The 27,696-nt window shown below is 56.6% G+C and overlaps 1 protein-coding gene across 2 annotated transcripts; it reads left to right on the top strand.

Annotated features, from left to right (window-relative positions):
• Positions 1-290: 290 nt before the first annotated feature.
• On the top strand, positions 291-27,256 carry NAT10 (N-acetyltransferase 10). Of its 2 annotated transcripts, none has more exons than XM_043973490.1 (29): positions 291-447; positions 1,021-1,143; positions 2,231-2,322; positions 2,957-3,128; positions 4,324-4,446; positions 5,850-5,911; positions 7,283-7,397; positions 7,533-7,640; positions 8,754-8,887; positions 11,216-11,309; positions 11,738-11,836; positions 14,759-14,895; positions 15,210-15,334; positions 15,580-15,730; positions 15,894-15,990; positions 17,033-17,149; positions 17,503-17,604; positions 17,873-17,947; positions 18,471-18,584; positions 21,239-21,372; positions 21,488-21,536; positions 22,220-22,316; positions 22,409-22,519; positions 23,241-23,413; positions 23,511-23,630; positions 23,837-23,935; positions 24,925-24,998; positions 25,213-25,296; positions 26,565-27,256. In XM_043973490.1, the coding sequence occupies exons 2-29, from the start codon at positions 1,036-1,038 to the stop codon at positions 26,674-26,676; spliced, it is 3,078 nt and encodes a 1,025-aa protein (XP_043829425.1). In that variant the 5' UTR covers positions 291-447; positions 1,021-1,035; the 3' UTR covers positions 26,677-27,256. The 2 variants fall into 2 exon arrangements, with proteins under 2 accessions (XP_043829425.1, XP_043829426.1); XM_043973491.1 differs by lacking the exon at positions 291-447 and adding an exon at positions 478-545.
• The last annotated feature ends 440 nt before the right edge of the window (positions 27,257-27,696 follow it).

Genomic DNA, 27,696 nt, shown 5'->3' with positions numbered 1-27,696 from the left:
AGAAATTCGTGCTTGAGGGAAGGGGAGCCGCGGTCACGGGAAAAGTCGGGAGGGCGAAGAAGAGAAAGCCTTCCGGGTGCCGGGCTCTGCGCAACCTCCGTGTGGAGCCATTCTCGTCGGGGCCCCGCCTCTGTGGGAGATGAGGCTTTGACGTCACTAAAGAGCGCCGCGATCCTGCTAGGTCCCTATCGGCCGGCGATTGTCGCCGCGGGGCCTCCTGCGCACGCCTGCTCACGAGGTCCTCCAGTAAGACCCCGGAAGCGAGGGCACAGGAGGAAGTGCAGTCTGCGGACCGCCGCTGCAGGCCATCTCCACGGCCATCTCTGCCGGAGGATTCGGGGGCCTTCCTTCTCGTGACGCCGTCGCCACGTGCAGCCTGCTCTACGTGCTTCCGGCTCCTCCGCCCCAAAGCAGCGCTCGCTGGGCCCGGCCGCGCTCGCCTGAGAGGTAACGGGGTAGGGGGTGGCAGGGGTCGGGCGGGCTGCGGGGCGCCTCCCAGTGCAGTGGCCCGGGCGTTCGGGGCTCAGGCCCGGCCCGAGCACTAAGTAAGCGCCTGCCTGTGGCGGGCAGGGCTGAGCGCCGGGGATGCTGGAAGGGGCAGCGGACGGCCCCTAAGGCGGGGAGGCAGCCAGGCAGCCAGGCGGGGAGGCAGCGAGCGTGCACCGGGCGGGCGGCCCGGCCCGAACCCTTAGAGCGTCCGCCGAGGGCTCCGCAGATTTCCCTCCTGCTCTGTCACTTCCCCGCTGTAGTACTCCAGGCAACCGGCAGCAACTTTGTTACTGTTCGGGGAGGGGGCGGGGCCGGCCCTTCTTGGCATCCTTGGCGCCCGGGGTCAGGGAGCAGGGCTGGGGTGGGGTACGCGGCGCATCCACCCCCGCACAGCCCCTGCACACCTTCACCCGTGGGCAGTGAGAGGTGCTGCTAAATACGGTCCGGCTCCGGGCCCTTGTCCGGGCTTCCCCGGGTCCTGCTGCTTTGGGGAAGAGGCTGACTCGGTGCCCCTTTTGTGTTTTTCCTCAGTGGCACACCTTCACCATGCAGAGGAAGAAGGTGGATAACCGCATCCGCGTTCTCATCGAGAATGGGGTGGCAGAACGGCAGCGCTCCCTCTTCATTCTCGTGGGGGACCGTGGCAAGGATCAGGTGAGACCCTGCATCCTGAGAACTGTCCAAGGTCCCTGGCAGAGAGGGGGACCTGCCTTCTGGTCACTGCCTCCTGCTGCAGGATCTTAGACAAACCTTGGTGTGCGAGGGGAGATTTCTGCCCCCAGGAAGTGAATGGTCTTTGAAGCTGGGTAGAATCTGATGGGGGGTGGGGTGGGGGGCTGTTTCTCCTCCGTTCTCTGCAGGTAAATAGCTGGGTGACTTGGGAGAAATGATTCCCTTTCTTCAGGCCTCAGTGCCCACCAGTCTCTGAGGTTTACAACACTCGGAGCTGGAAGGGACCTTGGCTATCATTTCCGCTGATGTCCCTGTCCTATAGATGAGGAAACAGGCTGAAAGAGAGGAAGTGACTCGATTCTTGCGTGTCAGCATTGGACATTAGTAGCAGAGATTTACCCGATCCTGGGCAAACATTTGGCTCCGCCAACTTCATGCGGGAGATAGAACCAGGGAACAGAGGCCCAAGGATGGCTTTACCCTGGGATTGCTGGCATTCAGGCTTATGGCTGAATCGAAGGGGGTTGGCGAAAGCCTTCCCTCTGAGTAGGGCAGCGAGTCCTAAGATCTAATCGCTCCCCCAACCATTCTCGAGGGCCTGCTGTGTGCCCAGCACCAGGAATGCAGAGGCGAAAAGGATGACGGTCTCTGCAGAATAATTTGGGGAGGGGGACTCCGGTGATGCCTTTTGTAAAAAGTGATGACTGGGCAGAGACCCAGAGGAAGGTGAGGAGGGAGCGCATTCCAGGTGTGGGTGAGTTTAGACCTCATCATTAACATCTCAATTTTCTCCTTTCCCAGCGGCTCACACTTACAGGCATCACGATGACTCTCCTGTCATTAGATTGCAAGCTCCTGGAGGGCAGGAACCGTCTTCTGCTTCTTTTGTATCTCTACTGCTCGACGCAGTGCCCGGCACAGACCTGGTGCTTAGTAGCTGTTTATCCATCCATTGATTGACTGTTGCTTCTTCAGGCTTTAGAGATGGCTTCTCCCCCTCCCCCATGACTGAGGTGGTCTTCATTCATTGCTTCCCACCCTCATGATCCACTGTCTCCTCCTTTGGCAGGTGGTCATACTCCACCACATGTTGTCGAAAGCAGCCGTGAGGGCCCGGCCGTCCGTGTTGTGGTGTTATAAGAAGGAGCTAGGGTTCAGCAGGTAAGCTTGCCCCTCCATCCTCTTCTCCTCCCTGTGATTGTTTCATGGGCCTGGAGCCTTTGAAGTGGCCTGCTTCGCTCCACCCCCCATTTTCTAGGGGTCTGAGCTTCAGGGTAGAATAGCTGTAGCTGTCGCTTATAGGGCACTTTACCAAACGCTTCACAAATAATGTACCTCTTGTGAGCCTCACCACAGCCCTTGGGAACTAGGTGCTGTTATTATTCCCACTTTTAAGTTGAGGAAACAGAGACAAGCAAAGATAAAGTGACAGGGGGCAGCTAGGTGGCACAGTGGATAGAGCACCAGCCCTGGATTCAGGAGGACCTGAGTTCAAATCTAGCCTCAAACACTTGACACTTACTAGCTGTGTGACCCCGGGCAAGTCACTTAACCCTCATTGCCTTGCCTTCCCCCCCCCCCCAAAATAAAGGTAATGTGTCCTGCTCAGGGCTACAGGCTTGGCAAGTGTCTGAGTTTATTCCCTGCGTGGTTGGGGGGTAACTCTGGGCAGGATCACCCCCCTCTCCACCTGTTTCTTCATCTGTAAAATGGGGTGATCCAGGTCTTTGAGAGCATTCGGTCAGGGGGCGTGGCGCCCTTCGAACACTCTACAGACACCAGTTTCTCTTTGCAGTCACCGCAAGAAGAGGATGAGGCAGTTACAGAAGAAGATAAAGAGCGGGACGCTGAATGTCAAGCAGGATGACCCCTTTGAGCTCTTTATCGCGGCCACCAACATCCGCTACTGCTACTACAACGAGACCCACAAGATCCTGGGGAACACCTTCGGCATGTGCGTCCTGCAGGTAACGACCCATCGCTGTGTGCTCAGCTGTGTAAACAGAGCCTGCAGGGACGGACACACACACACACACACACACACACACACACACACACACACAGTGTCGGAGCCGCCTGGGTCTGGGGGCAAGATGGACGGGTAGCTGTCATTAAGGTGACTAGGACAGTGCTCTGCTCTTGGGAAGACCTGGGTTCAAATCCCACCTCCGCTGCTTACCATCTGTGTGACCCTGAGCAAGTCACCCTCATACCCCAGAAGCATCTGAGGGTAGGGAGACGTGTCATACTCTGAGAAAATCCTTACGTTGTCTCTGCTCAGATACAATGTCACCCCCGGACATGGGCTCTCCTGTCCTGCAGTGGCCATTCAGAGGGTGGTGATGAGTGCTTCTAAGGGTAAAGGGTTTGTGATGTTATATGTATAATTACAGGCAACGTGTGTGTTCTCCAGTGTATTTATGTGTCATGTATACACACATGCACGTATGCACATAGCTGATGTACAGTACCTATAGATATAGAAAGAGCTAGCCCTTATGTTTCTCCTGAAGGTCTGCAAAGTGCTTTGCAGATAATTTCATTTTGTCTTCACAAGGACATTGGGAGAGAGATGCTGTAATTATTCCCCCGTTTTACAGTTGAAGAAACTATAAAATGACTGTTAAGCGATTTGTCCAGGGTCACACGGCTACTAAGTGTCTGAGACTGGATTTGAACCCATGTCTTCCTGATTCTGGGCCTGATGCTCTGGGAGGGTGGGGAATTGGTAGTGTCCTTTGAGGTAAGTCCTGAAGAAAGGCCATTGCTGGCTTCATCTGCTTGTGGAGCGGCTGGTGGAGTGCCCCAGAGCTCGTCCTTGGGCTGAGCTAGCATTACGGAGGACAGCGTCTAACGACGTCTCAAACTGCAGCTTGGAACAAAGATGATGCCGTTGAATGGGGGCTGTTGGTGGGGAAATGTGTTTTCATGCGGGTGCATGTGCAGCTTTGCATCTCTGGGGCTCTGAGGTGGCCCCAGGCTCCTTCAGGCTGGGCCCGAGTTGGCTGGTGCACAGAGCCTTTGTGGGCCGGTGATGGGCAGACAGCCCATTGTTCCACTGTGGCCGCTACAGAGCGTCCCCCTTGCTGCACACCTCTGTGAGGGGCTGGGGCTGCCAGGGGCCTCGGATAAGCATCTCTGTGCGTCTGCTCTTCCTCTTAGGATTTCGAGGCCCTGACCCCAAACCTGCTGGCGAGGACAGTGGAAACGGTGGAAGGGGGCGGGATTGTCGTGATCCTCCTGCGGACCATGAATTCCCTTAAGCAGCTGTACACGATGACGATGGTGAGCCCCTGCTATTGGCCAGGCCGTTGTGGGGGAGGGGCTGGGGCGCCAGGATCAGCCATCTCTGCAGGGCTCCCACGTCTCCAAGAGCTCCCCCCTTCCCCCCACTCAGGCACCTAAGCAGTGACCAGACCTGCCCACTGGACCTTTTAAGACTGGGCGGATGTGGTGGGCACTTTGTCCGGGCAGCTTGGCCCTGGCTCAGCTCGGGGAGAGCGGCCGGCTCTCGGGCTGGGGCCTTGCTTCCTCTCACCCCCTCCGGCCTCCCCGAGCACCTCTCCTCCTCCTCCGCTGGCCCATCGTCCCTGTCAGACCCTCCGACTGGGGTGTCCCCAGGGCTGTCCGGGCATCTTACCTTCAGCATCGCCAGAACTCGCCACTTTGTCCTCCCAAAGTCTCCTCTTCCAGACGTGCCCTGTTGGCCGAGGGTGCCAGTGTCCTTTCCGGCCCTCGCTTGTCTCTGATCACTTGCGCCCCCTCACCCCACGCTGCCCATCAGTCACAGGGCTTGTCTGCTGTCCTGTGACTCTCCTTTCTTCCTGCCTGGGCGCCCTGCCTCCAGGCCCTCCCCTCTGGTCCATCCTTACGTTTCCCCGGGGGCCGCTAGAAGCACAGGTCTCTCCCGTCCTCGGCACACCTCAGTGGCTCCCTCTTACCTTGGGGCTCAAAGAAAACCTTCATAAGCTGGCCGGTCTGGGTGTTTACAGGCGATTCCTCCAGCTGCCCCCGCGTCTAGCTAAGCTAGCCTTGTGGACGTTCCCCCGCCCCCAGCTGCTAGGGGTCTCCCCACAAAAAGTAAGGTCCCTTGAAGGGGCCGCTCGGTGCCGGCCGGAGTACCAGGCTCTTCCCGAGTGCCTGTGGCTGGATCACTCTAGTAGCTGCTTTAAGGGACAGGATTTTCTCAGCCTGCGCACTGGGCGTACGGCTCTGTGAGGGGCTGGAGCAGTGAGCCCAGGGCTGGGGGGAGAGAAGGCACAGACCCAGATGATGATGAGCACACGCTCTGCCCTCTGGCGGGTCACCCACCACAGGCACACGAGGCCGATCCTGACCTCCCAGGCCTTTAGGGAGAGTCGGTCTTGGAGCTGGAATGCAGGGCCCGCTTGGAGAGGGATGGCGTAGGCGGGGAGAGTGAGGAGAGGAGACGAGGCTACCGAGGCAGAGCCATCCCTGCACGTAGAGGGCCTCGAGTGCCAGGAGGCGCAGTGTGGTCTCATTCGGGGGGAAGTGGGGGGGAAATGGGTGGTGGGATGCCGTTGTGCAGTGCCACCCAAAGAGCACCAGTCAGCTGTGGTCTATGGGCCGCTGGCAGTGAGGACACAAGGGAGGGCAGGGGAGGGGGCAGAGCCACACGGCCCGTGAGGCTCCTCTCACCTGCTGACAGGTGCTCCTTGTGCTTTCAGGACGTGCATTCCCGCTACCGGACGGAGGCGCATCAGGACGTGGTGGGGCGCTTTAACGAGAGGTGGGACTTGGGGCCACGGGGTGAGCCCAGACTCTTGGGAACCATGGGTGTTTGGGGTCTTGAAGCTTGGCCTGGTTTGAGGAAGGGCCCGTGGAAATCCAAGATAATGATTCTTTTAAAAGAGAACAGGGGTGTCACCCAGTTAACTCGGGGCAGCGTGTACACTAGACAGGTCTGGTGTGGGAGTCCGGAGAGCTGGGTGCTCTTCTTGGCTATGACTCAAGTAGGGAATGGTGTGTCAGGATTCAAACCCAGGCCTCTGAGGACAGATCTCTCCCTCCCAATGATACCTCCCTATTAAATACAAATTAATGAGGGGGGTGTTCAAGCTGAACCTTCGAGGGGAGCTGGGAATTCCAAGAGGCCCAGGGGTGTGTGGGGCATTCCAAGACTGGAGGACAGACAAATGGATGGATAGACAGACAACCTGTGTGTGCTGAGGGAGCCAGGCCCAACAGGAAGTGTCCCTTTGGGCCAGGGTGACCTCGACTTGAGCTCATCTCTGGCTTCTTCCAGCACTGATGTTCTCTGACGTTCTGTGATTGACTGAGTATAACTCGGTCGCTACTGACCGATCCCTTTTATTGGAGGCCTGGGGAAAAGCATCCGTGGTAGCTGTGGGAGATGTGCAGGTGAAGTGACCAGCTCACACTGAACCTTGGTCCTAACCACTCTGGACAGGCAGGGCCGCAGGGGCACCTCTAATGAGGTGAAAGTCAGAGATGTTGGCCCATTGGCGAGAGGCCAGAAGACCTGGGTTTGAGTCTCATCCCTGACAGGCACACAGGAGCCCAGGCAGATCAGCCTGACACATGGTTGTCCAGTTCCTGTTTAAAGTGACCACAGCTGTGCACATGATCCCATTCGCTCCCCTAAATAACTTTGTGTTGTAGGCAGACACAAATCCCTCATTCTGGCAGCTACGGATGCCTTGGACAGAGTGCTGGAAAAGTCAGGCAGACCCAAATTCAAAAACCCCTTCAGACCCACAGTAGCTAGGTGACCGTGGGCAAGTCACTTCCCCTCTGCTTGCCTCAGTTTCCTCATCTGTAAAGTGGGGGGTAGTAATCGCCTCTCCCTCCCATGGTGGTTGTGAGGAGGGAAACACTTTATAAACCTCAGTCCTTCCGGCCGTTGCTGTCCTCGTTTTGTAGAGGAGGACCCTGAGGCAGACGGGGGTGGATTAGCTTGTCTGGTAAACGGCAGAGCCAGGACTCACACCAGCCCAGCTCCTGTGTCACCCCCCGAGCTCTGCTTCCCTTGGCCCGGCATCCTCTGTCCTTGGCAGGACGTAGCAAAGCTCCAGCTACTAGAAACAAGCCCCCTGGGAGGGGCCGAGGTGGCTGAGGTGGGTCCTTCTCTTCTGGCCAGGTTCATCCTCTCCTTGGCCTCCTGCAAGAACTGCATCGTCATCGATGACCAGCTCAATATCTTGCCCATCTCCAGCCACACTGCCAACATCCAGGCCCTGCCTCCTAAGACCCAGGTGAGAGGGAGCCCCGGGAGCCCCCTTGGCCGGGGTGGCCGGCGAGGACGGGGCAGACGGGGAGGATGGTGAGGCCAGGGTGGCGTGGGCTCGCTGACCTCTGTCACCGGCCTGTCTCTCCCCTCCCCCCGGCAGGACGATGAGCTTTCCCCGGCCGACCTGGAGCTCAAGGAGCTGAAGGAAAGCTTGCAGGACACCCAGCCTGTGGGTGTGTTGGTGGACTGCTGTAAGACGCTGGACCAGGTGAGCCAGCCCCAGGAGTCTTACCCCCTGACCCCGGCCAGGCCAGATTTCCCGTGGCTTGTCCCTTGGGCTGCCGTGGGTTATCAGAGAACCCTGTGACTTTGCTTAGACACCTCAGGAGGGCATTTTCCTCGTTAGGGGATCCTCTTCCTCCAGTCTGAGGGAGGGGGCCAAGAACCCCGATTCCCCAACAGCTCCCTGTGCACAGCGTTGTCTTCAGGTGGTCTTCTGAGGGGCTTCTTGTTAGAAATGTTGCCCTCTTGGGTTTCTGTGGCCCTCATCCAAACCACCGTGGACATTTCTGCAGCAGGTGGGGGTTTCCCTGGGTCCTCACGGCAACCCCTCTAAGAGGGTGGCCCGGACAACTAAAGAAACTGAGGCCCAGAGGGATCATTTTATTCGGTGGAGGCAGGACTCGCACCTAAGCCTTTGTGATAGAGTAGGAAGAGCCTTGGCTCAGGCCTCGTATAAGCCACATGGTCTTGGGGATGTGCTGGGTGTCCCCGTGCCTCTGTTCCCTCATTTGCCTCTGGGTGGTTGTGTGACTCACACAGGCACTTTGTAACTGCCAGATTCCTTCTTGAACAGAGGTTGTCATTTGGACCCGGGGAAGACCCGAGATCGAGTTCAGCCTTAGATCCTTGCTGGTTGTGCGTCCCTGGGCACTTGAGGCTCCTCAGCTGGATTATGGGGACAGCCATGGCCCTTTCCTCCTATTGTTGTGAGGATCCAATGAGATCATCCTTGCCGGGGGCTCAGCCAGTGTTGAGGCACTGGATAGCTCTACCCCCCCACCCCCCAGCTGCATCATTAGATTGGAGCCTCACACCCAGCTGTGCTTCATCACTCAATGGATGGTCATTATCATCGCTATCCGTTTGTCCGCCTGTGGCCTCCTTGAGTCCCTTGGTCTTTCTGTCCTGTGGGAGGGTAGGAAAGACCCCTCAGCCTGTTTCAGTTTCTCCTGGTGTTCTGACCCCTGACCCCAGGCACCCTTCCCTAGCCCCTCAGACAGCCTCTTCTCCCTGGCCTGGCCTGGCCTGGCCACGGCCCCGGCTCCAGCTGTGAGTCGGGGCTCTCTGCTCACCCAGAGGCCGGTCTCCTGTCCCGTAGGCCAAGGCCGTCCTGAAGTTCATCGAGGCCATCTCGGAGAAGACGCTGAGGAGCACCGTGGCGCTCACCGCTGCTCGAGGACGAGGGAAGTCAGCCGCCCTGGGGTTGGCCATAGCCGGGGCAGTGGCTTTTGGGTGAGTGGCGTCCTCGTCCCTGCCTGGTCATGGGTGTGCCGTGGGGCCTCTCCCGGTTCTGTTTGCTCATCTGGGAAACCCGGCCGTAAGTGCTGACCAGTGTAAGCATGAGCGAGGCCTGAGCCAGGGGTGCGCTCTGCTGGCAGCCCAGGACACATGAGCTCTGGACCCACCGGGCTGTGCCTTGGCCCTGGAAAGGGGTGGTGAGCTGCCCTGTAACACCAAGAGAGCCACTTGCACTTGAATTTCGTTCTAGCCCAGGCTCCAGGTAGACAAGTGAGACTTAGACTGAGCCTCCCCTGGCCTCTGGGGACAGAGGTATGAGTTCAAGTCCTGCCTGTCGCACATTGGGCCGGTCTCCTTACCTTCCCGGGCTTCAGTTTCTTCATCTGTAAAATGGGTAGGTTGGACAGGCTGGCCTCAGGGCCCTCCCTTCTCCAGAGACGCCATCCCGGCTTCTCCTTTAATCATGAGGCAAATGACTCTTCTCATTTTACTGATCAGGAACCTGAGTCTCAGGTGAAGGGGTGTGCCCCCACGCGTGCTCATGCCACCAGGGGCAGAGCTGAGGCTGTGGCGGCCTCTTTTTGGGGCACGCTTCGTCGCTGTCTAGATTGTCACCCTTTCCCGATAGCTCCTCACTGCCCTCCCTGGAGAAAAGGAAGTGCAGTTAAGGGAGAATAAATCGTTGCTCAGGTCTCACGGCGTATGCCTTGTTCAGCACCCGTAGTCCCCACTTCTGCCAGGAGGCTGGCTTCACTGTTCTCCATCTTGCGCGGTTATCGCCTTGGCCAGAATTCTGAGCTCATTCCCGGCATTTTCCTTTGAATCACTGTGTGCCCATAATCTCTTGGTTCTGCTTCCTTCCCTCCGTCACTGGCCCCCAGGTTTTTCGTTTGCTATTTCCTTGGCATTCATAGTGCCTCGTGTTCGTAGGCCTCGGTTTCTCCGCACGCTCCGGGCTCTTCCCAGTGCTGACTGGGAGGGTGAGAGGGGAGGACCCCCTCCTCAGGACCTGACCCTGTGCCTTTGGCCTCCGGACTCGGCTCTTGGCCGTAGGGCTCATCATCCCAGACTCTATGCAACCTCGGGAGGATGGGGGCTGGGTGTGCTCCGAGATAGGGGAGGAGAACTCTGTTCTGCAGACCTGGACATAGCGGGGGGTGTCTTTATGCCTCCCCAGAGGGGAGTGCACAGGAGAGAAACACCAGCCAGTCTCCAGGAAGTTACTGTCTTGATGCTGACCCGGGAAGTGGGGGAGGAAGGCTGGGCTTGGAGCTGGGAGACCTGAATTGGAATCCCTCCTGCCCCTTATCAGCCGCATGACCTTGGACGATTCATGTAACAGTATAAATGTGTGATCAGAGGGTCTGGGTTCAGAAGATCACACATTTATACTGTTCTGTGAATCATTTCTCTCTTTCTTTGAGCCTTGGTTCCCCTCCTTTCTATCCATCTTTAAAAGGCTGGGGCTGAATTAGAGGGACTCTGAAGGCCCCTTAACCTGGAATCCCAGCAGCTCCCTGGTCCTTAATCCCGTTAGACTTGTTCCCTGCCCTTGCCTGAGCGCCCCCCACGTCTGCACTGCCACCCCCCCCCCCCCCCGACACTGGTGTCTCCCCCATCGTCCAGATCAGACGACCTGCCCCAGAGTACCTGCTTCTCCGTCTCTTCATTCTAGAGCCGGAAGGGACCAGCCCCTTGTTTTACAGATAAGAACACAGGCGCTGATGGAGGCTGGGACTTGCCCAGGGTCACACAGCTGCTAAGTGTCTGAAGTGGGCCTTGAACCCCAGAGTTCCCGACCCCAGGCTCTAGCCGCTGTGCTGTCCTGCCAGACACATTTTGGGCCCTTGATAAATGTCGGTTGCTTGACTGGGTCTTCTCTTCCCTAGTGCAGACCGAAAGCCCCTCCCTCTCTCTCTTCCCTAGAAGTTTTTAGACCGAGGTTAGATGACCATGTGCTAACATCCTCATTGTGACCGGGGGTCTTGGTCAGCCAGAGGCTGGATGAGCCGGCCTCTCGGATCCTTGCCCTTCAATGAATGCGTGACCCTTCCGTGTCTCTGCTCCCTTCTGTACGGGGGCTGTGGGGGAGGAGCTTGTGACAGTGCACACTCCGGTCCCCCAGAGCCTTGCTTGACGGAGCCCCAGAAGGGGCAGACCCCGTCCCCTCCAGAAGCCTTGACTGTAGCCGGGCCTCTCGCCACCTCTCGCCACCCCTCGCCCTTGTGCCCGTCTCAGGCCTAGCTTTGGTGCCTGTGCCCGCGTCTCTGGGGGGCAGTGTTCGTTTGCAGAAGAACCAACAGTCTTTTCCTTTGTCTCCAGATACTCCAACATCTTCGTCACGTCGCCCAGCCCGGACAACCTTCACACCCTGTTTGAGTTCATCTTTAAAGGCTTCGACGCCCTTCAGTACCAGGTGAGTGACCAGCACCGGGCTCCCTCTGACCTTGGGGGCGGGGGCTGGGCCTGGAGCCAGAGCCGCTGACCAGGTGACCCTGTTTACGGGGGCAGGATGCTGCCTTTCCTGCCGTGTCCTCACCGTCATTGCTCACAGGTACCACACGAGCTTCACGTGTTGTCTCGTTCTGCCCTCGCAGACGACCCCGGGGGTAGGTGCTAGTATGATGCCCCTCTTACAGATAAGGAAACTGAGGCAGGCAGAGGTGGAGTGACCTGCCCAGGGTCCCACAGCTAGGAAGGGTCAGCGGTGAGCCTTGAGCCGGGGTCTGCTTGACTTGGACCGGCTGCTCCGCCGTCGGCAGAGTGTTGGAAGGAGAGGCTGGTCTCTGTCTCTGTTTCCTGCGGATGTTTCTCGCCTTCACTCTCCCTCCTCTTGCATTTCAGGAGCATCTAGACTATGAGATTATCCAGTCACTGAATCCTGAATTCAGCAAGGCCGTGATCCGGGTGAACGTGTTCCGTGAGCACCGTCAGACCATCCAGGTAACGTCCAGGCCTCCTGATGTCGCTCCCCCAAGGACCCGAGTCCGTGTCAGAGGGGGTTGTCTTCAGATAAACCTCTTCCAGATGTTTGGCCTCCTCCAGAGGAAATGTTTACCTCTACCACGTGTGCCTTAGTCATCTTGGAAAACTGTGCTTGTGTCCCTGTTTTAAATTGAGTTAGTGGGGCTGGGAGACCCTGGCCAGCTTAAAGCCCCAGGCCCTGTGTTCCTCCTTTGGAACGATGTTGGGGCTTGAGTTGGAGCATCTCTAACTGGCTCAGTGATACCGCCTGGAAAGCCTCTGAAAAACATGCTTCTCCATTTGAAAAGGGCTCCCCCCTGGAGCCCCCTCCCCTAACCCTCTGCCAAGTCAGGAAAGGGCGCCTTTGGGTGGGGCACAGGCCAGGTGGTGTCCTTGACCTGTGAGCTCCCGAGCAGCGTCCAGGAGACGCTGGTGCCGGGACAGGACGGGCGGGACGGGCGTTCCAGAGCGCTCGGCCTGACCCTGGTCTTTTCCTCTTTGGGCGAGTCGGGAAAATGTCCTTTTTTTATTAGTTTTATTAGCCCAACTGGACTTTATATAGTGAGGAAGGAAGCTTTCTCTCAGCGACCCTCATCTTTCCTTTCTTGTCTGTGACTGTGGGAAAGCAAAGAAAGGCAGAAACTTGCTGTTGTATTGAATGGGGTTAGAATGTGGATCAGTGACTTTCCCTGTGTGGGCAAACTCTCTGCACTGCCTTCTCTTGGCCTCCTTTTCTGAGAAGTGAAGTGATGTCTCCAGGCTCATACAGCCTCGGCGGGGGGGCGGGGGTATCCTCACTGGCTTTGCGGCCAGGCCTCTGTCCACCCACATGTAGCCTCTCAGGATGGCCTGTGAGTGCTTCTTGAATGCAGAACATTTGCCTTTTTCTGACTCCAGGAAGGGGGTTATGGAGGTGAGCTCCTAGGCACGGGGGAGCTCTGGGCTTCCTGCATCCATCTCTCCCGTTTTCTCAAGGCTGGGAGTAGAACCATCCACAACATTCTCCGAGTGCTCACTATGGGAAAAATCCTAGGAGAAGTCACTTACTTGGGCCAGAGGGGTTTCCTTTTGTTGTATTTTCTGGTGACCTCGTAAGCCTTGCAACATTGGTGCCTAGAGAGAGTTGGGAGTTCTCCCCACTCCCCCCAGACTTTGACTTTTTCCCCAGTTAACAAGCATTTAATTTCTCCCCCTCCCTCCTTCATCTAAAAAAAAAAAAGGAAGGAAGGGAAAGACCCCTCCAGAGCCCTGTATGACAGAAGCTGTGGCTTTGAGTCCATTCCCTCTGTCAGGAAGGGGGGCCGTGCTTCATCATGGGCCCTCCGCAGTCCCACCTCTCAGGGTTACTTGTCTTTCCAAAGGACCAAAGGAGAGGATAGTCTGTAAAGCATTCAGCACCGAACCTGGACAGAGGTGCCCACGTGTATAAATTGGTCTCCTCGTTCTGTTTGCTTTACCCCGCATCAGTTTGTGGAGGTCTTCCTGAGCTTCTATGTGATGGTTCCCTTTTGTTGCTTCTTATTAAACAATCACAGTTTGCTCAGGCCTTTCCCGGTTGATGGGCACTCCCTTGCGCCACCACACCAGGAGCTGCTATCAGCACTTGTGCACTTTGGGTCTTTTAACCCTTTCTTTGATGTCTTTGGGATCCAGGCCTAGGAGGGGCATTGATGCCTTTGAGTCCCTTTTTGGACATCGTTCCAAGCGGCTTCCTAGAGGGGCTGGACCAACGACGTGTAGTTACGAGGCCGGTTTTCCCTCGGCCGCCCAGGCCTCTCCTCCTTTGTGAACTTTGCCAGCTCGATGGGTGGGAGGTAGAATCCGAGGCTTGCTCTAATGTGCGTTTTGTGACTTCAGACATTGAGGTCAATAGGCTGGTTTCGTCTGTTCACATCCTTTGACCATTTGTCATTTGGGGGGTGGGAGAGCATGGACTCTGGACGGTGCACCCAGCTTGGTCCTCAGACTTAAGCTGGGCCAAGACACCTGGGGGTCTGGGGATCCTCGGAGATCATCTGCTAGCCCCCTCCTTGGGTTTCTTTGCTAAAATAGATGTTTTTATTCATTTCCGCCAGCGCGCGCACGCGCGCACACACACACACACACACACACACACACACTCTATCTTATTCTTTCCCAATTACACGTAAAGATGGTTTTCAACATTTGTCAGATTTCTCGTTCCAAGTTTTTCTCCCTCCCTCCTTCGCCCCCCCCTCCCCAAGACAGCAAGGAACCTGACAGAGGTTACACAGTACAATCAGGTTAAACATATTCCACATCAGTCATGTTGTGAGAGAAGAATCAGAACAAAAGGGAAAATGGTCTCTTTCAATCTGCATCCAGTTCTTTCTCCGGCCGTGGAGAGCGTTTTCCATCATGAGTCCTTCGGCATTGTCTTGGATCATTGCCTTGCTGAGAAAACCAAGGCTATCACAGTAGATCGTCACACAATGTGTTGTTGATGCTGTGTACGATGTGCTCCTGGTTCTAGCACCCCTTGTTTGCAAATGAGGGAACTGAGGCCCAAGCTGGGATCTGAACCCAAATACTCTGACTCCAAACTAAGCTTCAGTGTGCTAATATAAATTGAGAACTGGAAGGTACCAGAGACACGATCTACACCCAGAGACTTGCCCAGAGTCACAGAGTAAATGATAAATCCAGGGTTTATTGATCAGTCAATCAATAAACCAGGTCACACGGTTGCAGAGGAGGAACGAATGAGGGGACAGCAAAGAGGAGTAAAAGTGGGAGTGAGATGGCAGAGAAGGAAGGAGGGGGTGTTGGGGAAGGGGGCCGGTGGTACTGGGGTGCCGGCACTTCTGTGGGTACCCTCAGTGGCCTTTGGGCTCCAGGATGCCAGGTCACATTTGCTCCTTTCCTTTGTCCCCTTCACAGTATATACACCCAGGAGATGCAGTGAAGCTGGGTCAGGCTGAGCTCGTTGTGATCGATGAAGCTGCTGCCATCCCCCTGCCCTTGGTGAAAAACTTGCTAGGACCCTACCTCGTGTTCATGGCTTCCACTATTAATGGGTAGGAGTAGCAGGGGTGGTGGTGGTAGATGGGTCACTTGGCCAGGATGGAGAGACCACCCATCCTCGAGGGCTAGGGGTGGATGAACTACCTATGCCCCTGCTGAGGCCATTGGTGGATGGACCACCTGGGGTCAGGGGTGATGAACTACCCCTCTGTCCCTGGAGCTGGGGGGACCCAAGTGACCCCAGGTGATCCATCCACAGTGTCCTAGGGTTGGATGGTAAAAAAGGGTCCTCTGTCCTGACAGGCGGGTGTGCATGTGTGGGCAGGGGGCATCTCATTCAGCTGTTTCTGCTGTCTTTGGCCCATAGATACGAGGGGACCGGCCGCTCACTGTCCCTCAAGCTGATCCAGCAGCTGCGACAACAGAGCGCACAGAGCCAGCTGAGCACCACGGCGGAGAACAAGGCCACCACCACCGCCCGGCTGGCCTCAGGTACGTGCCCAGAAGGGCGGAGCAGAAATCAGGGGGTGCCTGGCTTTCCTAAAGGGAGTCCAGGACGTGGGTGCCCTGGTGGCCGTGACCGTGAAACGTCACAAGGCCGACGGGTGACCAGCCGTGCTGGCTTCAAGAATCCCCCGAGCACGGTGCCGTGCCCATCACTGTGGCACCCGGATGCAACCACTCGGGGCAGGCGGGATCCTGGGGATGTTGTGTAACTCTTCATTCTCCCGGGCCAGCTCGAACACTGCACGAAGTGTCCCTCCAGGAATCGATCCGCTATGCGCCCGGAGACGCCGTCGAGAAGTGGCTCAACGGCCTCTTGTGTCTGGACTGTCTCAGCATCACGAGGATCGTCTCGGGCTGCCCTCTGCCCGAGGCCTGTGAACTGTATCCTGTGCTGGGGGGGCCCCGGGGGGAGGGGGGCGGGGCTTTCTTGGAGCTCCTCCTGGGCCTTCCCCTAGTGCCCTCGTCCCTCAGCTGCAAGGGCTCCGGGCCCCGGGCCCTGGCTCGGTCTTTCCCTGTTGCTTTCGGTTTCTTAACGCCAGTGCAGCTACTACGTGAACCGAGACACCCTCTTCTGTTACCACAAGGCGTCTGAAGCCTTCCTCCAGAGACTGATGGCGCTCTACGTGGCTTCTCACTACAAGGTGACGCGCCCTGCGCCGGCCTGGGTCCCTGCACTCAATGCCACTGAGGAGAGACTTGAGCAGATAGGGGCCCAAGCCCTGTAGGGAAGACCCCACTTTCCCTCAGGGAGCTTAAGGTCTAGGAAAGGGGCAGGCAGAACAGGTGTGTGAGAACCACAGTCCTGGCCTGGGAGTCGGGATGCTGGCTCTGACGCTCAGGAGACGTGAGGGCGAGTCACCGGGCTGCCGTCCCATCAGCTGCAGAATGGAAGGATTAGGCCAGGAGATTTTCCCAGTCTGGAATTAGAGGTTTTTATGCCAAAGTCATCTGACCCATCCTGGCTGTGTGACCTCAGAGAAGTCACTTAACCTCTCTGTGCCCCAGGCAGCTCTTGAAGATCCTAAGTTACAGAGCACATGCCTATCGGCAGTGGTCAAGAGTTTCCTCACCAGGAGATTCCTCTACCAACAAAATCACGGGTCCAGATTTTTAAAAATGTTTTAAAAGAAAAAAAAATGCAGTGAAGATGAGGCCAGTTCTGCCTCTTGGTTTCTTATGGAGTAGAGAGTCTGAGGTTTTAGGGGCCTTGAAACCAAGTTGGCTGAGTGAGATGGATGCCGCAGGCCTTGGCTGGCATGACTGTGTGTGCACAGATTCCAGGGGAGAGCTGGGAACTCAGGTGTTGTGGTGGCAGAGGGCCAGAGCAGCTCAGCTTGGTGCAGCTATCACTTGGGGAGAAGAGGGTCAGTGCTCGGCCATTGAGTGCTCCGGGAAGAAGCTTTGTGCTCCCACTTGGCAGCCTCAGCCCCCTTGAAGCAATGGGGAAGGGTATTCCCCATTCCCGGGTGCCAGCGAGTACTGTTGTGGGAGGGCTTCCGAATGTGACCCCAGGTCTTGGTTGTTGGGGAGGGTGTCACCGTGACAAGCCCTGGCTCTGGGCACACAAGAACTGGGCTCCTCTCTTTGCCTCTGAGGGTCTTGTCCAGATCCGCCCAGTGCCTCCCCCCCCCCTTAGCTGAGAAGTGATTCTCATTGGTATGTAACCCTCCCCTTGCCCCACAGAACTCTCCCAATGACCTTCAGATGCTCTCCGATGCCCCCGCTCACCATCTCTTCTGCCTCCTGCCACCCGTTCCTCCTACCCAGAATTCCTTGCCAGAAGTACTAGCTGTCGTCCAGGTATAAAAGGCCCTCCAGTGGTTTGGGGCATCACTTGAGATTTTTGTCTGGGGGTGAATCGGGGACCTCTAGAGAGACTGGGTCTGTTGGGATGGCTGAGGGGGCGCTGGAGTGTGGTGGGTGATCCCAGTCCCAGGGGGAGCCCTTTGGCACTGAGCTCGTGTTTTGCTAGAAGTGGCTGAGGGCACAGGTGCCAGGGATGCGCTCTAGCCTGGGCTGCAGTCCCAGCTGTGTGGCACTGACCTGGCTCTGGGGCTGTGGGCAGCAAAGCCCAGGGTTCCAGGAAAGGTCCTGCTTCTGCCCCTGCATGCCTTTGACTTCCCCAATCCCTCTCTTCTTCCCTTCCTGGTCAGGTCTGCCTCGAGGGGGAGATCTCACGCCAGTCCATCCTGAACAGCTTGTCTCGAGGGAAGAAGGCGTATGGAGATTTAATTCCCTGGACCATCTCTGAGCAGGTGACTCTCATAGGCCTCCCCAACTTCGGGAGAGCCCTCCCTTCAAATAAGCACAGTCCAAGACAGTAAGTCATCCCACTGACCGGTGGCTAGAAAGGCGTGCCGCCTGCTGCCCCTGTGGTGCACCGCCTCTGAAGACACACTTGGTCCCTTGCGTTTTTATAAGCCTTCTGGCCACATAAAATGCTGTTAGATCATCGTAGTCATTGTGCGAGTTTTCCCTTAGTTCTTCCTGTCTCTAAGCCGCTGACTTGTGTCGCCCACACAGTTCCAAGACCCTGACTTTGGCAGCCTCTCTGGTGGAAGGATCGTCCGCATCGCCGTGCATCCGGATTACCAAGGGGTAACGCGTGCTTGTGTCCCTTTGGGAGCAGGCTCCCTTCTGCGGCTGTGGCTGCGCATCGGGCAGCCCAGGGCCTGGTTGTCATTTAGGAGGAGACCCCAGGAGCCCTTGTGGTGACTGGCTGGGTCACACTCACCACCAATGCCCCCTTTGTTAGTCCCTCCAGGGCGCTCACTCTTCTCATGGAAATGAGCGCTCAGTGCCAGGTTCAACTCCAGCCACTGCCTTGTGTCCCTGGGAGATTACTGCTGTTGTCCCTTACTGCAGTGGCCTCCAGCTAGCGTGGGCCCTTATAAGTGGCCTCATCTCGGGCATCTCAGAGTGGGGAAACAGGACACGATATGAGACATCCTTGTCCTTGAGATGCCTTTAGTCTGGTCTTGATTAGCCTGGGATGGTGCCGTGACCCTGGGGAGGGATTTCCCAGGTGCCATCCACAGGGAGGCTTCTGGCCTGCGACAGGACAAAGGACGGGTCCCCGGGCAACATCTCACCCTTGTGTTTGTGCTTCTCTGCCGTGCAGATGGGCTACGGCAGCCGGGCCCTGCAGCTGCTTCAGATGTACTATGAGGGCCGGTTCCCCTGCTTGGAGGAGGTCACCCAGAAATCACAAGAGATTAGCACCGTGAGCAGCGAGGTGAGCAAGCCTGGTTTTGTGGGATTGAGTGAGGCCATCAGTGGCAGTCAGTCTGTACACCTTGCTGCAGCATGTTGCTGTCAGGCGTCGTTATACTTTCATTGATATTCAGTAACACACACACACACCTGACAATCCTGGCACGGCCCCTTGGAACCCGGCCTTTGGAGTGTATTTGGGGCCCTCTGAGGAGGCCCCCACACTGTAAGGGGCTAAAATTCTAGCTATGATGTCTGAAATCTAATGAGTGGTCACCCCAAATTAGAAGCTTTAGCAAGAGTTTAGTCTTTTAAGTATTTATTAAAGAGCATAAGAAGCTAGCGATCAGAGAGAAAGAGGCCAAGACGCCTTCCCCTATCTGTCTGACAGAGCCAGAATCTCCCCAGGGAAAGAGCAGATATAGTAGCTGCAGCAAACAGCCTGGAAGCCATGGGAAAGGTTGATGTTGGGTGGCCTATTCAAGACCCTGACTGTGGGACCCCAATAACCCTACACATTTTGATATGTTGAAAGAAACATTGCTGAAGGCAATGGAATCCTGTGCTAGAAGGACTGATAACTGGCAAAATTTTATAGATACAGTTCAGGGACCTGATGAGAGACCTAATAGATTCTATGACAGGTTGTGTAAGCATGCCAGGCAATATGCTAGACTAGACCCATTAGACCCTAGAGATGCCCATATTATCTGCTCTCATTTTATATACCAGTCCTTACCAGAAATTCAGAAATATTTTAAAAGGCACTGTCCAGGGGGCAGCTAGGTGTCGCAGTGGATAAAGCACAGGCCTTAGATTCAGGAGGACCTGAGTTCAAATTCGACCTCCGACACGTGACACTAGCTGTGTGACCCTGGGCAAATCACTTAACCCCAGTTGCCTCACCAAAAAAAAAAAAAGAAGAAGAAAGCAGTGTCCAGGCTGGAATAGTTTGAGTCCGGACAGACTTAAAGAGATAGCAACATATATTTATGAAGGAAATAAGAGGAAGGAAAAGAACAGACAAGGCATTTTAGCTCGAGTACAGGACATAATGAGGCAGTGAGGCTGGGCATCTGAGAATCACCACCAACCCCAGAATCACTACCAATGCCCTAGATTTTCCCAGTCCTGCCATAAACAAGGACCTTTTATACTATTTTGTAGGATTTTGAAACGAGCCCCGAATGAAAATAGATATAATTCCTCTCAGAACCAAAATAGAGAGAGAGAGCTTTCCAGGGGTGCAGACAGAGGCAAAACAGAGAGACACGGGTGGGCAGAAGGAAAACAGTCACAGGCCCTCTCAAGGGGGCGCAGAGCAGAGAGAGAGAGAAGATAGATGGGGGGCGGGGCGAGGGGAATGACAGTGCAATCTGAAGACTTGACCTTTCCAGACCCTGAAATTTTTAGGCCTCTTGTGCCAGTCCATTCCCCTCCCCAGAGTAAGGAACTTCATATAACCCTTAGGGTCGCAGATCCTTCATTATGGTTGTTTATTAGATACAGGTGCCTCCCCGCAATATCTCTCCAGCAGGGGGCGCCATGCCAATTCTCAGAACACCCACCGAGTTCTGGAATTTGTTCACCTGTTTGCACACGCTCGAGGTTGTCTAAACCTTGCAGGTGCCCTCTGTTCACCCACCAGACTTATTCCCAGACACGCCCGGGGCTGCCCTTCCCCGTGAGCCTCTCTGGGGCCAAGATTTTTTTACTATTCAGAGAACTCTGCAGAACCTCGACCGCATGCAGTACATGCGGCGGCCCTCCCCTGGGGTCTCCTGCCTCGGCGTTGGAGGAGACGGCCGGCGCCTTATTCTTCTCCTGGGCTGTTGTGCCTGGTCATTCCGAGTACCCGAGGTCGGAGGGCTTTGGGCGCTGTGCTTGCACGCATGTAGGTGGACAGTGGTGTCTGAGTAAATACACCTGTGTCTCTGCACATATCTGTACATACATGTGCACTCGCACATACACATGTATCTACACAGGGTTCATCTGGTGCTCTTTCTACGCCAGTTCACCCAAGTCTCCCCGTGCTTCTCCAGGGCAGTAGTCTCCGTCTCAGTGGGCACCGTGGTTGGTTTGGCCGTCCCCGGTCTGTGGGCGTGCCCTGGGTTTCTTTGCTCCCCACCCCCCCAAGTATAACTTAAATGTAGCCGTGGCCCCTCCCTTACAACCAGCCTGGGCAACGAGCTCTCTGCGCCTGATGAATCGTTGGGTCACAGAACTGAAGCTGGAAGGACCTCGGGGGCTGTCAGTAGACCAACGGGGGAGCTTTGCTCTGACTTGTTCAAGGTGGCATAGCGGCAGGATTTGAACCCTGGCCCTCTGACATCAGGGCTGATGCTCCTGTTGGCCGTATTCTTATCAGTTTATAGCTGATACTGGGGGTCTAAAGCGAGGTGAGCACCTGAGGTCCCATGGCTCCAGCACAGTGCTGGAGGCCTCCTGGCTCCCATTCAGGGCTCCTCCTTTTTTGACACCGGGGTTCAGCACAGTGGCCAGCACACAGTAGGTTCTTAGTTTTGCTTAGCGGCCTTAAACCAGCTCTCTTCCCTGGATGGATCATAGGCTTTGCCCAGAAGCAGCCACACCAGGGCTCAGTAATGGTCATGACAGGTAGCCTGAACCTGGAGGGGGGAGGGAGTGACACCCTCTCCCTGACCTCTTCCTTAGGCTGTCAGCTTGTTGGAAGAGGCTGTGACCCCGCGGAGGGACCTGCCCCCCTTACTCCTCAAGCTGAGCGAGAGGCCTGCAGAAAACCTGGATTACTTGGGAGTCTCCTATGGCTTGACACCAAAATTGTTGAAGTAGGTGACCTACTGTCCCCAACTCTGGGGGCCCTCCCAGCCATCCCTCAGCCCCCCCAGACCCCAGGCCAGGCCCTGCCAGGTCACTCAGCACAAATGTCTGCTCTCCCCCCAGGTTCTGGAAACGGGCTGGATTTGTCCCTGTGTATCTGAGACAGACACCGGTGAGTGAAAGTCTGTGTGTGTGCGTGCGTGTATGCATGCATGTATGTGTGTGTGCTTGTCCGTCATCCCTCAAGGGAAGCTCAGCATCTCTGAACATGTGATGTCTGTAACATTGGCATTTCTAGTCTGGCCAGAGTGAGCCTTAAGGGCTCCAGAATCAGCGAATAAAGTGATGGGGGCTGTGGAGAGGGGAGACCTGCTGGGGGCCTCCTCCGTGCCCAGCCTGGCCCCCAGCATCTTTATGCCTGCATCCTTCCACTGGGGCTCCACATGGCACAGCATGGCTTTGAAAGGTCCCACCCCCATCCTCCTGATTCCCAAGGGCTGGTAGGGGCCCTTGATCACTGTATAGAGGCCCTAGGCATGCAGTAGGTCCAGCTGCAATCCCCATGAGAGGCTTGAGGGGCAGCCTGGTACAGAGGCAGGAGGCAGTCGACGGCCTCTCCCTCTTCACTGGGTATCTTCAGTGCTTGGGCACAGTGTGCTGAATGACTGCTTTCCCATTCATTCATTGAGTCATCCGTCCATCCATCCATCCGTCCATCCATCCATCCATCCATCCATCCATCCATCTATCCTTTGGCCTGAAGGAGAAAGGAGCCAAGAGCCCTGCTTGTGTGTGGGAATGGGGTTCAGTCACTTGGAAGTCCATGGGGCTGATCACGGGGTGTCTGTTTCTCAGAATGACCTGACGGGCGAGCACTCTTGTATCATGCTTAAGACTCTCAACGACGAGGAAGATTCTGAGCAGGAGCCCTGGCTTCCGGCCTTCTGGAAAGGTAGGGACCAAGGGGGCCGGGGGAGGCTGGGGTGATGGGGCTGGGGGACGCCGAGCCTCCAGGACACCGGCTCACCCCATTCTGTACCCCAGATTTCCGGAGGCGCTTCCTGTCCTTGCTGGCCTACCAGTTCAGCTCCTTCTCCCCTGCCCTGGCTCTGAACATCCTACAGAATAAGAACATTGGGGAGAAATCCCAGGCTGGTGAGTGAGTGCTCGGGTTCAGGGGGTGGGATGGACTTAGAGCCTGGGCTGGCGCTATGAGGACAGAGGAGGCAGAGGAGAGCACCACCTGGTGGGGGGGGGGGTGGACACAGGTTCTACCCCCACCAGCCTCATGCTCTGGGGCAGTTAGCGATGGCAGCGGTCACAGCTTTACAGTTTACAGAAGGCTCTGCTCATAGTCCCTCCTTCCAGCCTCGCAGCCCCCCGGGAGGCGGGTGGTGTCCCCACTCTACAGAAGCAGAAACCGAGCCCGGGGGAAGTGGAGACTTGCCCGTGGCTATGGCGAGTGACAGGGCCAGGCCCGACTCCCCAGTTCATCACTGTCCAGCTGCCATTTTAGCCACTCAGCTTCCTCACTTGTCACATGGCAGTAACAATACCTGTGCCTCTGACCTCATTGGGTTACTGTGAACAATCAGATGAGCCCGTGTGGATGGACACAATGGGAAGGATTCCCAGGGGTCTCCTGGATTCAAGATGGCGCTCTGCCTCTGGGGAACCTGGGCAAGGGGATGGGATGCCCCTCAAGGAGACTTGGGAAAATTCATGTTCTTTGTCTTTAAAAAACGTTAAGGAAAAGCCCCTTGATGCTGGCTGGTGAGAGGGGGCAAAGGCGCGGGGGTTCATAGACGGTTGCCAGGGAACGGGCCTGCCCCCAGCCAGGGAAGATGACTTCCCCTTGTGGGCTTTGTGTTCCCAGAACTGAGCCGAAGGGAGCTGGAGGCCGCCTTCCTTTCCTACGACCTGAAGAGGCTGGAGATGTATTCCCGGAACATGGTAGATTATCACCTCATCATGGACTTGATCCCGGCCATCTCCAGGATGCACTTCCTGAACCAGTTAGGACAGCTGTCCCTGTCAGCCGCGCAGTCGGTACGTCCCTTCCCAGAAGCCCGTGGTCGCCGTTCAGCCCCCTGGGTGGGAGGCCAAGCGGCCCGGGGCCTTGGCTATGACACTGTCCTGTCCCCAGGCTCTGCTGCTGGGAGTCGGCCTCCAGCACAAGACCATGGACCAGCTGGAAAAGGAGATTGAGCTGCCCTGCAGCCAGCTGATGGGGCTTTTCAACAGGATCATCCGCAAAGTGGTGCAGGTAGCCTCCCCTTCCTTCTCCCCCCACATCCCTCCCCTCCCTCCTCCCAGACCACCGTCCCTAGAATAAAGGGGGAGACAGCAATCCGGCACAGCCAGACAGCCTATCGAAAGCTCCTGACGCAGGTGGGACACCTCTCCAGGGCTGGGATCCCGCCAGCCGCTCAGGGCCCCTGATTCAGCAGCGTGATGTCTTTCCTTCCTTAGCTGTTCAGCGCAATCCAGGAGAAAGCCATCGAGGAGCAGATGGTGGCAGAGAAAGACGTGGTCATGGAGCCCACCATCAAATCCCTGAATGAAGACCTGGTACGTCGGCCCTCTCCCCTTCGCCAGCCCTCGGGGGCACCGGCAGTGTCCCCACAGCCCTGGTCTCCCCATCCCTTTGACACCTCGAGCTCCTTTTGTCCAGAAACAAGTCTCTTTCCCCCAAGGCTGCCTTGGCTCTGTGTCTGAGGCTGCCGCACTCATTCTTGGCGATTCTTCAGCCTCTTGTTTCCTCTGTCCCCTTCTCTCCACTCACCCTGTCACCCCCTGCCTCAGGCCTCAGGCACTTCCCACTGGGGTTGTGGCCCTGGCTCCCCATTGGTCCCCTTTCCGTCTGCCTCCCCATCTCCAATCCGTCTACCACATAGCTGCCCCAAATAATCTACCCTGAGTCCAGGTCTGACCCCATCATTCCCCAGTGCAAACACCTTCCGGAGCTCCCTCCAGGGTAAGGTGCAGACCCCTCAGCCTGGCCTCTCCCTGATCCCTTCCCTTCCCTTGTGGTCAGTGCTCTCTCCTCCCTGGGTTATGTTTCTCCGTCTGCCTGGGTCACCCTTCCACCAGAATGTCAGCTTCTCAGGAAGGATACTTGGGATCCCTGGCACCCCAGACCCTGCCTTGTGTGTAGCAGGCGCTCCCAAACAACCTTTGTGGAGTTTTGAGGAGTTCGCATCCGTGGGCTTAGGCCCCTGAGGGCCAGTGTGTTTTGCTGCTCCTGGTTAAATCTTGCCAACTCATGCGTGATTCTTATTCTCTGCCTTTTGTGCAAAAAGCCGAGTTCTCTGGTTCTTAGGAAAGGAGTTCCATCATTTCCCACCCACAAATGCAGATTTAGACTTGTTTGTGGTGTGTGTATGTGGAGAAACATTTTTTCTCTGCCGATGGAGAGACAGCTATCCCCTAAGCAGATTTGGAAGGGCGCGCTCACGTGCAGAAGGGGAGAAAGGACATTTTTTTCTCTCTTTCACATATTTTGTCATGGCTGAGTGTCAGATTCTGATTTGTTCTTGCTGTTGGCTTTGTAAATTCAGGATGAAGCTGCAAAAGAATTCCAGGAAAAACACAGGAAAGAAGTGGGGAAACTGAAGAACATGGACCTCTCACAGTAAGCCCCCAAAGCCCCTGGCCCGTTCCCTGCCGTCTCATAGTCTGTGTTTAGGTCCCTCTTCAGGGAAGGCAGGTGGAGTGGGGGGGGGGGGGAGGGAGTTCTCAGAAATGGGGAACCTGTCTCGACCTCGCACTCCTCCTGTGGTCACGTCCCCGTGTCTTTTTCCTCGTCCTGCCGGGCAGACTCTCACCTGGCCTTGTGCTCTCTCTAGGTACATAATCCGTGGTGATGATGAAGAATGGAACGAGGTTCTGAACAAAGCAGGACAGAACGCCTCCATCGTCAGCCTGAAAAGGTGAGGCCCACAGCCCACAGGGCTGGCAGGGCGGCTCCTGATCAAGAACCGCTGGGAACCCCGCCCCTGCCCCTTATTGTAGATGGGGTCACGGGGGGCGTGGGGTGCCACAGCAGCCCTGCACTTGCTCAAGGGAGAGGCTGATTTGAAAGCTTGAGGGCCTGCATTATCCTCCTGAACTTTTGTTCCTGCCCCGGATTCTCAGCCCTCTGAGGAGCATAGACCCGAGGCTTTAAAATCTTCAGGGGTTAAAGTGGAGCTGCCTTCACACCCGTGCCCCCTCCTCAGCCTCACCTGCTCCTGTCCTTGCACAGGGCCAGCGGGGCCTTCCCATACTCCACGGGCTTCCAAGAAAACCACCTACAACTATTTTGAAGTTTTACTGATGACTTTTGACACCAGTGATTTCTCAGCCCCATAATTTGTGAATTTTCCAGCCCAGTTAACATTGACTAAACTCCTTGAGCATGTGTGCGTATGTGCACACACACACGCATGCACGCTCTGCCAGGTGATGGGGGAAGACAGAGACAAACATGAAATCCCCCGCCCTCAAGGAGATGGGGTTCTGCGGGGAGCACAGCACGCACACAGCTCTGGGGAAGAAGGAGGCGGGAGATGCTTCCTGTAGGAGGTGGCCCAAGGCTAAGTCTTGAGGGAAGCTAGGAATTTCAGGGGGCATGGAGGAGGGAGGGCGTCAGGAACGTCGGAGCAAAGCCAGCTAACCCACTGACCAGGCCCGACGGTGCCTGCCCTGTTCTGTGCCCATAGCCCCCAACGTGGGGCACGTGGCAGCCTCTCTTGCCTGGTACTGCGCTCCTTGCAGTCAGTCTCCATTAACTGCCTTTTGGCGGCGTGTGTCATCCTTGGGGGGGCGGGGTTCATTTTTCACTCACTGCCTGGATTAGGGGAGGGGGAGGGCAAAGGAGGAGCTCTGCTGCCCCCCCCCTCCAGGGGAAGCGCGACTCCTGCCCCAGGCAGAATTTTGTCCTGATTGGACAAGGGTGGTTGAGGTTCAGCCTCAGAGATCGTGGACGTCCCGGTGGGGAGAGTGGTGCTTGGTGATTTCCAGGCCAAACCCCCTCTTGCCATGCCTGGGTTTCCAGATTGGTTTCCAGGGCAGAACCCTGTGGAGGAATGTCTGAGGCAGAGGAGCCCATCACTCGTAGGCCAAGATGTGTCCCCAGGTCGGCTTGGGTTTTGGAGAGGGGTTGTGACTGTCTCCACCCTCATCTCCTCCTCCTCCTCTTCTTTCTCTGTTTTCTCAGTGACAAGAAGAGAAAGCCTGATGCTGAAAACGAGGTGAAGCAGAACAAGAAAGTGAAGAAGGGCCGAGCTATGAAGAACAACAGAGACGGCAAACAGAAAAAGAGGAAGTAGTGGTGGGTGCTGGTGGTCAAGACCCACAGAGCCGTGGGCCAGGCCGCCCAGGGCACTCACCAGTGCCTGGAGAGGATGGGCGCCAGGGCGGAGCCGGCGTGCCAGGAAGCCTGAGCTTGGCCCCTCGCAGCCCGGTGCTTTCTCTTCCATGGCTCCCTCCCACCCATGCCCCCTTCCAAGGCTCTTCTCCATTTGCTTCCTGACCCACTCTCCCAGAGCTGCTCCCAAGCACCCTGGAGAACCTGAGGGGCCAAGGGCTCGTGCAGGGACACAGCACAGGCAGCCCCAGGGCTTCCCCCAGGACAGGCTTGGAGGAATGAGGGGTTGGGGAAGGGGACGCCCAACGTATCCGTTCTGGATCATCTACTTCCTTTGGCAGTCCTGCTTCCGCCAGTGTCTTGGGACCAGAAGCCGGAGCCAGCAGCGGGCAGGATGTTCAGACTTATTCTGCTTCTGGCTGGTGATCATTTTGTTGATACTGGAAACTGCCGTCTCGGGCAGCCGGGAGCCAGGGGTTCTGAGGGATTCTTTCACTTTCGTCCCGGAAGGACTCTCTGCTGGTTGGGTATTAAATACCTTTGTGCCTATAAGCTCTTCCGTGCCATTTATTGTCTGGGCTCTGAGTCGAAGACAGAGAGTAGTGGATAAAGACCCGGAAAGACCTGGGTTTAAGTCCTATTTCCCATGCCCATGGGCTGTGGTATTATGGGCACATCATTCCACCCCTGCAGGGGAGCTGGCAGCTGCAGGCCAGTTGCCCATGAGCCCCGGTGCAGACTTTCACCCCAGGAGTTCTACCCTCCCCGTGAACTCACCGGCCCAGACCAAAAACTGCTGAGAAGACGCGAGAGAGCGGGTCACTTCTGGCTGCTGGGTGTGTCTGCCTGGCCCAGAAATGGCTCGGTGTGGATGTCATCAGTGGGTCATGGGCCTAGGGGCTGGTGACCTGATTTCAGGTCAGAGGTAGAGAGGAGCGGGAGGGGGCCAGATCTCATTCCAGGTGGTGGTGCCTGAAAGTGT

The sequence above is a fragment of the Dromiciops gliroides genome, chromosome 6, assembly GCF_019393635.1.
Source record: "Dromiciops gliroides isolate mDroGli1 chromosome 6, mDroGli1.pri, whole genome shotgun sequence".
Classification (NCBI taxonomy): domain Eukaryota; kingdom Metazoa; phylum Chordata; class Mammalia; order Microbiotheria; family Microbiotheriidae; genus Dromiciops; species Dromiciops gliroides.
The sequence above is the reverse complement of the archived record's forward strand: the minus strand, read 5'-3'. Positions and strand labels throughout refer to the sequence as shown.